The sequence below is a fragment of the Amphiura filiformis genome, chromosome 5, assembly GCF_039555335.1.
Source record: "Amphiura filiformis chromosome 5, Afil_fr2py, whole genome shotgun sequence".
Classification (NCBI taxonomy): domain Eukaryota; kingdom Metazoa; phylum Echinodermata; class Ophiuroidea; order Amphilepidida; family Amphiuridae; genus Amphiura; species Amphiura filiformis.
The window spans coordinates 30,596,999-30,610,534 of NC_092632.1; the positions used below are offsets into that span (position 1 = coordinate 30,596,999).

Genomic DNA, 13,536 nt, shown 5'->3' on the forward strand with positions numbered 1-13,536 from the left:
ATAGCCCTGCGAGGCAATCTAGTTGGATATCAATATTGAGCGGCAGTTGTTGGCGATCTTTCGCGGTTTGTGGTCTTAATTTGTTGGATATCCATATTTCGCGGTTTGTGGTTCCTTATAATCGATAAGCCTGCGGGCAATCTTGTTGGATATGCAAATTTTGCGGTTTGTGGTTCTTTGTAGCCCTGCGGGGCAATCTAGTTGGATATCCGTATTAAGCGGATCAGGCCCTGCCCTCTATCGGGAGCTAATTTATAGTTGGATATCCATATTTCGTGGTGTGTGATTCTTTGTAGCCCTGCTGGGCTATGATATCCAAATGTCGCGGTTTGTGGTTCTTTATAGCCATGCGGTGAAATCTAGTTGGATATCAATATTCAGCGGCAGTTGTTGGCGATCTTTCGCGGTTTGTGATTTTAATTTGTGACAATTTATAATATTTATTGCAAATATATTTTCAGATTGAGCTGTGAACAGAGCCAATGATAAATGTATGACGAAGATATCATGATAGTCAGGCATGGTGAAAACATCTGGATGGTGAAAGTAGGCCTAGGCCTAAATGTGATTAAAAAATCAAACATGTTTGTTTGATGAAAAAAAAATATAATATCATAATAGCAATGGATGTTCGAGATGGTGTTATTCTTGATTTATGACAATAAATTGGTTAATAAAACATTCAGAAAAAAAAGTGGTGGGAAGTTTCGAACTTGAGCAAAAATTCATAAATGGATTAGAAGTCCAGGATCTTAACCGCTTCGCCACAGGGACGTCCCGATATAACGACGTGTGAAAGTGGAGTATTTATTAATATGAATGTATGCCCCTATGCTGTGGTCCGGAAAGAATAAAAGAATTGCGAAAAACTTGATTTTTTGGCGAATGGGATCCAGAATTTGTATGTAGGGTATCCAGGAAAATGCTAGGGTATATTTGAAAGTGAATCTCAAAAGGTAGTGCGACAGTGACAGCCATGTATAGCTGTAGCAGTGACGAAAGATTGTGGATATCAGTATGATTAGCTATGATTTTCCACTAATTTTGGCTATGAAATACCGCGTGAAATAAAGCAAGAATGTTTATTTATTATCAAACAATCGGATTGACTGTATGATTGGTGTAACTTTTTGAATTAATGAGTCATTAAAATATTACACTTTGGATAGTAAATAAGATTTAGCATGGTTTTAGATATATTTTGTACCCAGCGAAAAATATCATAGAACAATAGCGTTTTGTTTCGTGTAAATATAGTCCCGCGGTGCATCTTCTTATTCTTCTTTATCAGTCGTTTTTTTTTAAAACTTGCTGGTCATGCTACCGCGTGACTCTAATACACGTGTATTGATTTAGTTTCTCTGCCTGTGAATTATTTACCTGACGTTGTCGCTGTGCGGCCCACTGTCATGACTGTGGACATGCGTTTTAATGGTGTGCCTCCTTTGGGTCATAATGTTATATTTTAACAGAGCTATGCTGAAAACAGTTTGTGTTGTTGCAAGCAGTGGCGGCGGAAACATTTTTACCGGTTGTACTTAAACATTTTCCATGTCAGACTATTTTTGCCCAAAATGAAGGTACATTTTGGTATGTGATGGGCTAGTGCACGCGGATGCCATTTCACACAATTTTATGAGAATGGGCCATAAAATTACCTCAAATACATTGTATCTGTATTTTTTTTAAATGCTCTCTCTTTCCTGTCGATATCGTAATTCACTATTGTACAATAGAAATATTGTCCTATTAATCACCTTAAAAGGAAATATTTGTAAAGTTAATCAAGCATGCATGGATGTCATTATAAATGCAATACTCTTAAAATGGTTTGAATTGTTCATATGGTTTGTAGGAAGTATCATCAAGATACTTTTTGATTTTAGGATGCGCAATGATTCTGTCGTTAAGGGCAGCTAATATTGGGAACCCTTCAAAAGGATCCTTGACGAAGAAACGGCTATAATTGCAGGCAGCAAAGAAGAACATATCAGCAATAGTGATCTGAAAAGAGAGATACAAATATGGAGTATTTAAGTTAATAAAGATGATGATATCTTTTTCCTCAAAAGTAGACTTTTGCACTTGACCACTTTTTCAACTACAGTCTTTAATTAATTGTATCACCAATCTACCCAAACCCATCGCCAACCTCGAGACCAACGCTTAATTGAGTAATTGAGCTTTTGATCACATAGTAACTAGTTTCATGATCAATACATGTTGCAAAAACGAATAAACAAGTGCAATTGATAATACTATGAAATGAATGATTAAAAACAATATAGTATAGCTATACCTCATCTCCGACAAAGAAATCTCCTTCAACCATTTCAAATAGTTTTTCCAAGTCGGTGAGAAGTTTGCGTAGAGTTTTAGAATACTGTTCTATAGCTTCAGTTCTCTACCAAAACAATTATTATCATCGTTATCATTATCATCATCATCATCATCATCATCATCATCATCATCATCATCATCATAATACCGTCAGCATGTTGACAGAAGAATATATTCCTTTTTTTGGAAGAGGTCCGTACTTTGGCGTACTCCAGATCTTCGTTATTGCTGGATAGTAACAACCGGAAAGTCCTCATATTATTAATATAGCCGACTTCTTCACATTCACATTTAGCAGCATATGATGCAATCTGAGAATTCCCAAGCCTATTTAAAGTTTTAGACATTAGCATTTTACATTACAACACTACCTGACAGATTTTCCTAATATTCCCAGATGATGTTATACATTCTGGGAATTTCCTGAGTTATAAAGGGCCGGTTTCTCGAAGCATGGCTAGTGGTCAGGCTTCCTAAGCCATCAGGCTTAAGCCCAATTAGTCCTACTCGCGGGATGCGGGAGTACCCGCACTCCGCGTGCCTGCGAAGCATACACCAAATGAAAATTTCACATACACTTTTGAAGAAATTTTCCAGGACATCAGCTGGGACTTGAAAACCCGGAAAATTTTAAAAACATTAAAATAAGTAAATCTTTTATTAATTCCAATAAAGAAGCAATTTCTGGATGCAAATATCATGGAAAAACTATATTCCCAGCCTATAAATGAGATCATTATAGATTTCGGTTGTATATGCCCAGAGATGTAGACTCGAATCGTGACTTGGACTCGAGCCTGACTCGAGTCACTATTTTTGGGACTTGTGACTTGATTTGTAACCTTTTGCAAAAATAATTGACATTTTTGGTAAAAAAAACTGGGGAAAAAATCACAAAAACTGCATTTTTCAACCGAAATATCTCATATATATGTTAACACCATAAGAAGCTTTGTCAAAACGTTGCACGAAAATGTGGCCTCTCTACTTAAAAGGATAATAGGATGCGGTCGAAGCAGTAGCAACCTGTTTTCATGGGGAGGGGGAGCAATGTATCTGTTTGGGTAAATTTGAGGGAAGTGGGTTAAAAAGTGGTTAAAAGGTATAAAATTTCACGGCGGCCAGATCTCTCGCAGATGCCCCTTGCCACATTAAAGTTTTAGAGGGGACCTGTCTAGTTAGTATGTTACACAGCAAAAGAGTTAAACGATATTTAGATACCATAGGATCCCGACATAGGATTTTGATTCTTTTCCTGAATCCCCTGAACTTGAGGAACAGTTTGCCTCCATTTTTTACGAAAATCGGAGAAACTTTATTTGAGTCAATATTGATTAAATTTGTATTCAATGAGTATAATATAATCAACATTGAGTTCAATTCGGTCATTGTTTGCTCACGACTGTTTCTTAATACCCCCAACATACACCCAACCTTGGAATTAAATACATACCAGGATGCCAGTAAATTTGACCTGCTTTAAAGATGACATCGTCCGTAGCATCCATGGCACAATCAATTTGAGCTGCCTCCAGAGATGTTTTTCCATAAAATCCTGTAGGATATGAAACAGATGGTTGTTATTAACATTGTTCATGTACAAACTATGTCGTTGTTAAACATCAATACTGCATACATGTACTTGATACTGGATGAAATTCCTGTTTCCTGATGATAGCGAACCTTTTGCATGTAATGCGGTATTTCGTTTGATAGCACATAATTATCTACTGATGGTATAATTCATCTCCTGAACATACTTAAGATAATTAAAGCACACATCCTGTCTATTGCTCTAGCATTTTTTGAAGAAAAAAACTTCGCCCACTAGTGAGACGAAAACAAAAACCTTTGCCCACTAGTGAGATGCAAAAAATGCCTCACTGATGAGTAAAAAACATTTTCCCTACTCAACAAGGTATACATTAAGATTGAGAAAAAAGACCAAATTCGCCCCAAAAGGTAGCGATAAAAAAAAAAAATCCGCCGCCTTTGGTGATTATCAGCCTCCACTCAGCAAATTGACATGCCCGGCATATGTAGCCATTCTCCGTCTGGATAACATGACTGTCGCCCTCAATACGTCTGGGCACAAATTCGGCCTCATGCTAATTAATGCTGCCCCACCCAGGAGTTCATCTATGATCTGGGGTCCCGACATTGCCCTTACAATCTCTCACTCTCCTATGTACATTTGCCCGACAATTCAAATGCAGTAATCATTAAGGAAGAAAGAGGATTGTTGACTTTTGGATCTCAACCGGGGTTTGAACCCTGGGCCTCTACTGAAAACCGCATCATGCTATGAAATGAAGATAATTGTGCTTCCCAGCAAACACAAAACGTTTTCGACATCATTCGCAAAAGGTTATAAAAGGTTGTCAGAAAATGTTTAAATGTCGCGTTATATAAAGGGTACATTAATGGTATAAAACGTGTTCATAACATTAAATAACATTTGTTGGTAATCTACTGCATAGCAAACACAAATGTTTTACAGAAAATATTGAAATGTCGGGTTATATAAAGGGTATAAAAACGTTTTAATAACATTCCAAAAACATTTTTGAAAACTTGGTACAAATCATTCTAAGCAGAATGTTATTTTGGGGTTTAAAAATATTTTGCAAAAATGTTTGCCCAAAATATTTACAATAACGTTTTTAAAATGTTTTCACGACCTTTATATAACCCGACATTTAAATGTTATTAAAACGTTTTGTAAAAACATTTTAAGAACATTTCTGTGTTTGCTGGGTGCAAATATTTTAACATAATGTTATTTAAGTGTTGACAAAATATTTGGCCAAAATGTTTGAAAAATAGTTTATAATGACATTTCGAAAACATTTTAAAAATATTGTTGTAGTGTGTTTTCATACAAAACGTTTTAAAACGATTTCATGACCTTTATATAACCCGACATTTTAATGTTATTAAAACGTTTTTACCTAAACCAAAACCCAAAATATAACTTATTTAAAACGTTTTAAAAACGTTTTTGTGTTTGCTGGGTTATGATAATCAAGGGGTTAAACCGCGATTATCTTAGAAATGGCGTGTGTGCTAAGCAAGCTATTTGATCAATCAGAATTCGTTCACATAGTCTCACCAAATTCCCTTCCCAAGTATCTGATGATTGCTTTGCTTTGGGTTAGCTTCACACCGTCAACTTCCAGTACAGGTACATGGCCGAAGGGCAACACTGTAAAAATCAATCAATGAATCAATCAATTAATTTTATTTATCAGTTTTTCAGTGCCGCCGAGAGCCATTATACGGACCCTGAGGTAAAATGAACGTCATGATCCCCTTTTTAGCGGCCCCTGGGGTCTCTTTTCTTTGCTTTTATGGGCCCATTAATGTATGTTTTCTTTATTTTTTGGATGGGCACTCTTGGTACGCTTAGTTCACTTGGAAAGCCACCGTGATGTCAATATACATTGATATAGTTCATGTACTCGGTAACTTTCAGCGGTTCATGGGCTTCGGACCAGGCTTTTATTCAACCAGTTTTGCGTGACCACAACCGTCTCACTTCCTCGATCCTTCTGAGTTGTTTCTTGGTCCTGATACTGAGGACACATTATGAAAAGCTGTCGAGTTTATGCAAGTCAGATTGCATAGCTTCCTCTCAGGGTTGTCTTTGCTGCAATACCGTCCATCATCTTCTTTCTTTTCCCTTTTGGTATGCCGAGCATGCCGAGTGCTGCTAGGTATTTTCGCAAGGATGTATTACACAACTCCTCTTCTCACTAGTCTTGATAGAATCGCCTTCAAGACACTTTTGTACATTTTCGCTTATCGCTTAATGAGCAGGTTCCTTCATACCTCACAGACCGCATTACCATTCATCAATCTGCTAGACCAGGTCTGCGCTCTGCTACAGACACTGCTCGTCTCGTTATCAGTTGGAATCACCGGGTGGTTGGTGGTGGGGATTTCAGCATTGCTGAAACAACTTGCCGTCATCCATACAGTCACGAGTCATGTCCCACTGTCAGCAGCTTCGAGAGCCAACTAAAGACTCCTTTGTTCAACTTAGAAGAATAATTTGTTGTTTTTTCCTCTTCTTTTTTTTGTGTTACGTGCTATGTTCATGTTGTATGAATTTGTAATAGCGCTATATAAGTGCTGGTACAATGTATTATTATTATTATAGAAGCCCCGGCTTCACATTTGGCTACAAATTTACTGTACTTGATTTGGAATCTTAGGTCGGTATGCACAAAAGAGTAATAGACCGGGTCTAAAGTTAGACCTGGTCTAAGTGGAATTTAGTACCAGGAGAAAGGACATTTTCCGTTACATTTTCTTAAGTTATTTTGTATTATTTTTGAACTTTGCATTTAAATCTTAAAGATAACCTTTGAGTTGCACGAATTTCCAAACAACGGTTCCTATGCTCACGATGATTAAACTTTTGATACAAAATTTGGTATCAACCTTCGAAGGAAAGTGTACATAAAAAAATATTATATAAATTATTTTGCCATAAACTCATCAGACTCTGATTAAATGGGGATGGAAGCTGATGCCACTAGTGGCGACTTTTTAATTTGGCTGTGTTTATTTTGTCTCAGACAGGACTTCGTTTTACACTGCTGACGTCCCATGTTCAAACCCTGGCCAATTCCGACGACTTAATGTGCATTTGGTTTGTAATCCACAATACTCGCTACCGCAAGTTTTCTCCGGGTTCTCCGATTTCCGACCTTCTGCTTCTAAAACTGGACTTTCTTCCATGATTGTAAAGTTTCCGACCAATTTATTTATGGAATATGATTGACGGTACAATGTACCGTATGGATAATGATGTAAACAGTCCAAAACAAACAAACATATTTCTTTACGCATGACCATTTGAATGTCTATACAATGGTATCATTTACAAATAACAATACATACTAGCACTGAAACAAAAATTTAACTGATTTTCAGTGAAACTTTCATTTACTTACATGGTTTAATTTTCCTAAAATCGTCTCCGCCTGCATCCCTGATGGCGACATTTTCATACTCCACACCTATCATATGGAACGGTAATCCATGTATTCCAGCCGCTCAAGGTACCTATGAATAATTAAGCAGATGACGTATTTACCAACTCTGAGGACTTAGTGTTTCGTCTGTTTTGAATGTCAATCCAAAGATAATATTCAATTTATTATTTATTATTACTACTGCTCTTATCATTCATTATTATTATTATTATTATTATTATTATTATTATTATTATTATTATTATTATTATTATTATTATGTCTATTGTTATTTAAATAGGGCCTATCTTCTATCAGGGCAGCCAGCATCCCACATGGGGGGGGGGGGGGGGTTAAAAGGAGCAGGGGTTTTGTCACTGAACTCAACTCAATCAGTTAATTAACCTAATCAGTTTATTAATCTAATCAAGTAATCAATCAATATCTATGATATCCATGAATGCTGACGATGCTTATGCTTATGATGCTCAGTGCTGATGATGATGCTGTTGATGCTACTGATGATGACGCTACTGCTGATGATGCTAATGCTGATGATGCTGATGATGCTGCTGATGATGCAGATGTTGATGCTGCTGCTGATAATGATGTTGAAACTGATGATGCTGCTGATGATGCTGCTGCTGACGATGCAGATGCTGATGATGATGCTGATGATGTTGATGATGATGATGATGATGTTGATGATGCGACTGATGATGATGATGATGCTGATGATGGTGATGCTGCTGATGATGCTGCTACTGATGATGCTGCTACTGATGATGCTGCTACTGATGATGCTGATACTGATGCTGCTGCTGATGATGCTGCTGCTGACGATGCTGCTGCTGCTGATGCTGCTGCTGATGATGATGTTGCTGCTGATAATGATGTTGATACTGGTGATGCTGCTGATGATGCTGCTGCTGACAATGCAGTGCTGATGGTGCTGCTGATGATGATGCTGATGATGTTAATGATGATGATGTTGATGATGCGACTGATGATGATGCTGCTGCTGCAGATGATGCTGCTGCTGATGATGCTGATACTGCTCATAATGCTGCTGCTGACGATGCTGCTGCTGATGATGTTGATGCTGCTGCTGATGATGATGATGCTGATACTGCTGCTGCTGCTGCTGCTGACGATGCAGATGCCGATGATGCTGATGATGTTAATGATGATGTTGATGATGATGATATGCTGCTGATGATGCTATTGGCGATGCTGATGCTGCTGATGATGCTGCTGCTGATGATGATAATATGTTGCTGCTGCTGCTGCTGATGATGATGATGATGCTGATGATGCTGCTGAAGATGATGCTGATAATGATGCTGCTGCTGATGATGCAGATGTTGATGATGCTGATGATGATGTTGATGATGTTGATGATGCTGCTGATGATAACTGATGATGCTGATGCTGCTGCTGATGATGCTGTTGCTGATGATGCTGATACTGATGATGCTGCTGCTGATGTTGATGCTGCTGCTGATGATGCTGCTGAAACTGATGACGCTGATGATGCTGCTGCTGACGATGTAGATGTTGATGCTGATGCTGATGATGATGATGATGCTGCTGACGATGCGGATGCTGATGCTGCTGCTGATGATGATACTGATGATGTTGATGATGATGTTGATGATGCTGCTGATGATGACTGATGATGACAATAATGCCTCGGATGATGACTTGCATGATGATGATGCATGATGACCGTAGCATGATGATGACATGTATGATCAGTAGCTGTATCATCACCATCAGCAGCAGCAGCAGGATCATCATCAGCAGCATCATCAGCATCAGTATCATCAGTAGCAGTAGGCCTATCAGCATCATCAACAGCATCATCATCAGCATCATAATCAGCATCAGCATCATCAGCAGCAGCATCACCATCATCTGCATCAGAATCATCATCATCATTAGCATCATCAGCATCATTATCATATATGGCATCATCGGGGGCATCATCAGCATTATCATCAGTAGCATCAGTAACATCATCAGCAGCAGCATCACCATAATCTGCATCAGAATCATCATTAGAAGCAGCATCAGCATCATCAGCAGCAGCATTTTAATCAACATCATAATCAGCAGCAGCATCATCATTATCACCATCACCTGCATCAGAATCATCATCATCATCATCATCATCATCATCATCATCCTCATTAGCATCATCAGCATCATCATCATAATCGACATCATCAGCATTATCATCATCAACAGCAGCATCATCAGCAGCATTATCAGCATTATCATCGGCATCAGAATCATCATCATCATTAGCATAATCAGCATCAGCACCATCAACATCATCATCAACAGCATCATCATCAGCAGCATCAGCAGCATCGTCATCATCAGCATCATCATCAGCATCTACATCATCATCAGCAGCATCATCAACATGCATCGTCAGCAGCAGCATCAGTATCAGCATCATCAGCAACAGCATCATCATCAGCAGCAGCAGCATCAGCATCGTCAGCAGCATCATCATCATCAGCAGCAGCATTATCAGTATCAGAATCATTATCAGCAGCAGCATCAACATCATCAGCAGCAGCATCATCATCAGCATTAGCATTGTCAGCAGCATCATCGGCATCAGCAGCATCATCATCAGCAGCAGCATCCTCAGTAGCATCATCATCAGCAGCATCATCATCGTGAACAGCATAATCAGCAGCATCATTATCAGCAGCATCATAAGCATCAGCATCTTCAGCAGCATCATCAACAGCATCACCATCAGCATCACCATCAGCAGCATCATCAGCATCATCATCAGCATCATCAGTCATCATCAGCAGCATCAACATCATCAACATCATCATCAGCATCATCAACATCTGCATCATCATCAGCAGCAGCAGCAGCAGCATCATCAGTATCAGCATCATCATCAGCATCATCAGCAGCAGCATCATCAGCAGCAGCAACATTATCACCAGCAGCATCAACATCATCATCAACATCATCAGCAGCATCTGCATCGTCAGCAGCATCATCAGCATCATCAGCAGCAGCAGTATCAGCATCATCATCAGCAGCATCAACATCATCATCAGCATCAGCAGCAGCAGCATCATCATCAGTCGCATCATCATCAGCATCATCATCAGCAGCATCATCAGCATCTGCATCGTCAGCAGCAGCATCATCAGCAGCATCATCAGTATCAACATCATTATCAGCAGCAGCATCAACATCATCAGCAACAGCAACATCAGCATCGTCAGTATCAGCATCATCAGCATCATCATCAGCAGCATCATCAGCAGCAGCATCATCATCATCAGCATCATCATCAGTCGCATCATCATCATCATCAGCATCATCATCAGCAGCATCATCAGGATCTGCATCGTCAGCAGCATCATCAGCAGCATCATTAGTATCAACATCATTATCAGCAGCAGCATCAACATCATCATCAGCATCATCATCAGCATCATCAGCAGCAGCATCATCATCAGTAGCGTCATCATCAGCAGCATCATCATCGTCAACAGCATCATCATCAGCAGCATCATAATTAGCATCAGCATCCTCAGCAGCATCATCATCAGCAACGTCAGCATTCATGGATATCGTAGATATTGATTGATTACTTGATAATGATGTAAATAATATTAATGATAATAGTAATAATAATAGGCCTAATAATAATAATAATAATAGTAATAATAATAGGCCTAATAATAATAATAATGATGATAATAATAATAATAATAATAATAATAACAATAATAATTATAATAATAATAATAATAATAATAATAATAATAATAATAATAATAATAATAATAATAATAATAATAATAATAATAAATGATAAGAGCAGTAGTAATAATAAATAATAAATTGAATATTATCTTTGGATTGACATTCAAACTTTATAGTGTATTCGTCAAAACAGACGAAACACTACGTCCTCAGAGTTGGTAAATACGTCATCTGCTTAATTATTCATAGGTACCTTGAACGGCTGGAATACATGGATTACCATATGGAACATCATATGGATTGGTTCGGCTCGGCATCTTGACATAAAATAAATGAGTTTGTACGATGGCATGATCACAGATTTTACTACTAAATTATACCCGGAAATAGCCAACGTCACGTCAACTCTAGCGACTCACAGGGTAATCCATGAATTCCAGCCGTTCAAGGTATCTATGAATAATTAAGCAGGTGACGTATTTGGGTATTTCTCTGAAAAGGTGTACTATTGGAAGATAGGCAAATATGAATTTGAAAATGATTATAAAAATGTTTCCTTTACATATCTGTAAGGATGTAAGTCTCTAGTGCATGAAAACAATATTTGGCGCAATCTTTAGGGCGCCCTCTATATTATAGAGGGCGTAATCTGCAGGTTGTGCCAGCTGAGCATCATCTCCGTCACATTTAGGCCAAAAAGGAAAAAAGGACAAAAAAATTGTTAAAACTCTTAATTATGAGTTTTATGGATAGCTTGTAAGTTGCTTGATTCATGTTTGCGTTTTTCATTTAAAAAAATATGATTTTGTACTTTCGTCATTTAGTTGGGACAATGAGAGGCAGGCTGTACGGAAAATGTCATGTCTGTTAGTATTTTTTTTATACAAACTTAAGTATATTCATAATTTTGCTTGAAATAACTAAATAAATTTCTATTGACATAGTAAACACATACAATATGAATTACATTTCCAAATAGTAAATTCCACGTTGTCTGGGTCAAAGGTCAAATAAAGGTCAACAACAATTGTGATGGAGATGACAATGCTGTGATGGAGATGATAGTGATGTGACGGAGATGATATTTCTACACAAATTCCTATAGAGAATCATCTCCGTCACAGACTTTTGATTTCAGTAATGTTTTCACACTACTTGAAAATTAAATTCATACAGATGAGAAGGTTTAGAATTTGTAAGCATTTTCTGATAAACTAAACTGGACTTCGCTGTATCTCAAGATCCGGTGATGTGATGGAGATGATGGTGATGTGACGGAGATGATATTTCTACACAAATTCCTATGGAGAATCATCTCCGCCACGGCAAATTGTGACGCCGACTGATGTAGCGGAGATGATGGTTCAGACATTGCTTACGATTAATAGTAGGGTTAAGCTTACCCACGTGTTACATATCACCACAACAGCTTGTGGGACATATTCAACCATCATTATTTTCCGGAAAATTTCAACAATAAGACTTATATCAAATTGATCAGAAACGTTTGGAGATGATGTTGAATAAAGGTACGCGCGTGTATACTTGAAGATACCCTCAAAATTGGCAGGAAAAGAGTGCCAATGTGCACCTATTCCGGGTTGATGTTTTTCGTTGTCTGTAAAAGGCAGCGTACACAGTCAAATTATTGACCTTTGATATTTGGTCTTCACCTCCAGCCGTTTTGATGCCAATGTGACGGCAATGATGCAAAACCAAGGGACAGCAATTTTTTGACACAAATTTTGAATTATTCCATAAAATTGACTTTAGAAGTGGTTTTAAGCATTTAAACCTTCTTAGACATGATATTTACCCCAGTCAGTGGTAATTTTCACTTCCCACACTTGCTCACAAAATACTACAAAATCACTAAAATTCAGTGCGTGACATCGGGACATGGGGTTTTCAGGGGGGTCGTCAGATATTGAAGAATTTCTTGACTCCAAGAAATAAATTTTTCCCCACTTGGATGTTCTTAACTATTTTTATACATACAAAAGTCCATGACTAAGTCCAAAAAAGAAAAAAAAAATCCGCTTTTAAAACTTTTATGAGCGCCGAAAGTCGCGGGAGTTAAAAGTTCCCCTTTTCAGAGAATCACCCATTTACCAAGTCTACGGATGTAGCGTTTCTCCTGTTTCGACGAATACAACATGTTTGAATGTCAATTTCATTACAAATGAAATTAACCAAATAATCATCTATTATAATAATACGTAGGTGGTGGGAACGACCAATGATAAAAATGTCAAGGTCATTTAAGGGTCATCCGGATCATCAAATCGCCATAGATTGTCGCAGGTTCATGACATTTGGTCAAATTGACCAACGATGCAAGACCAAAAATGCCAAGGTCATTTTGGGGTCATCCGGGGTCAAATCACCATAGATTATGGCAGGTTCATCATTGGTGTGAATGACCAATCATGTACATGTAAAAGACAAAAATCTCAAGGTC

At 38.0% G+C, this 13,536-nt stretch overlaps 1 protein-coding gene across 2 annotated transcripts; it reads right to left on the bottom strand.

Moving 5' to 3' along the window:
* Nucleotides 1-1,342: 1,342 nt before the first annotated feature.
* Nucleotides 1,343-11,481, bottom strand: LOC140152958 (hematopoietic prostaglandin D synthase-like). 2 transcript variants are annotated; one of them, XM_072175511.1, is made up of 7 exons: nucleotides 11,356-11,481; nucleotides 7,302-7,371; nucleotides 5,453-5,545; nucleotides 3,794-3,895; nucleotides 2,917-2,969; nucleotides 2,300-2,404; nucleotides 1,343-2,004 (listed from the first exon to the last, which is right to left on the bottom strand). In XM_072175511.1, the coding sequence occupies exons 1-7, from the start codon at nucleotides 11,425-11,427 to the stop codon at nucleotides 1,822-1,824; spliced, it is 678 nt and encodes a 225-aa protein (XP_072031612.1). In that variant the 5' UTR covers nucleotides 11,428-11,481; the 3' UTR covers nucleotides 1,343-1,821. The 2 variants fall into 2 exon arrangements, with proteins under 2 accessions (XP_072031612.1, XP_072031613.1); XM_072175512.1 differs by lacking the exon at nucleotides 2,300-2,404.
* Nucleotides 11,482-13,536: the final 2,055 nt, after the last annotated feature.

Bases quoted from the DNA above. Each gene is read 5' to 3' on its own strand.
- LOC140152958 (XM_072175511.1), bottom strand. From the start codon at position 11,427: ATGCCATCGTACAAACTCATTTATTTTATGTCAAGATGCCGAGCCGAA. The intron at 7,372-11,355 runs GTAATCCATGTA...CCGTTCCATATG, and splicing joins TCCATATGATGTTCCATATG to ATAGGTGTGGAGTATGAAAA. The intron at 2,405-2,916 runs GTATGTGAAATT...TTGTTTTGGTAG, and splicing joins TGGAAAATTTCTTCAAAAGT to AGAACTGAAGCTATAGAACA.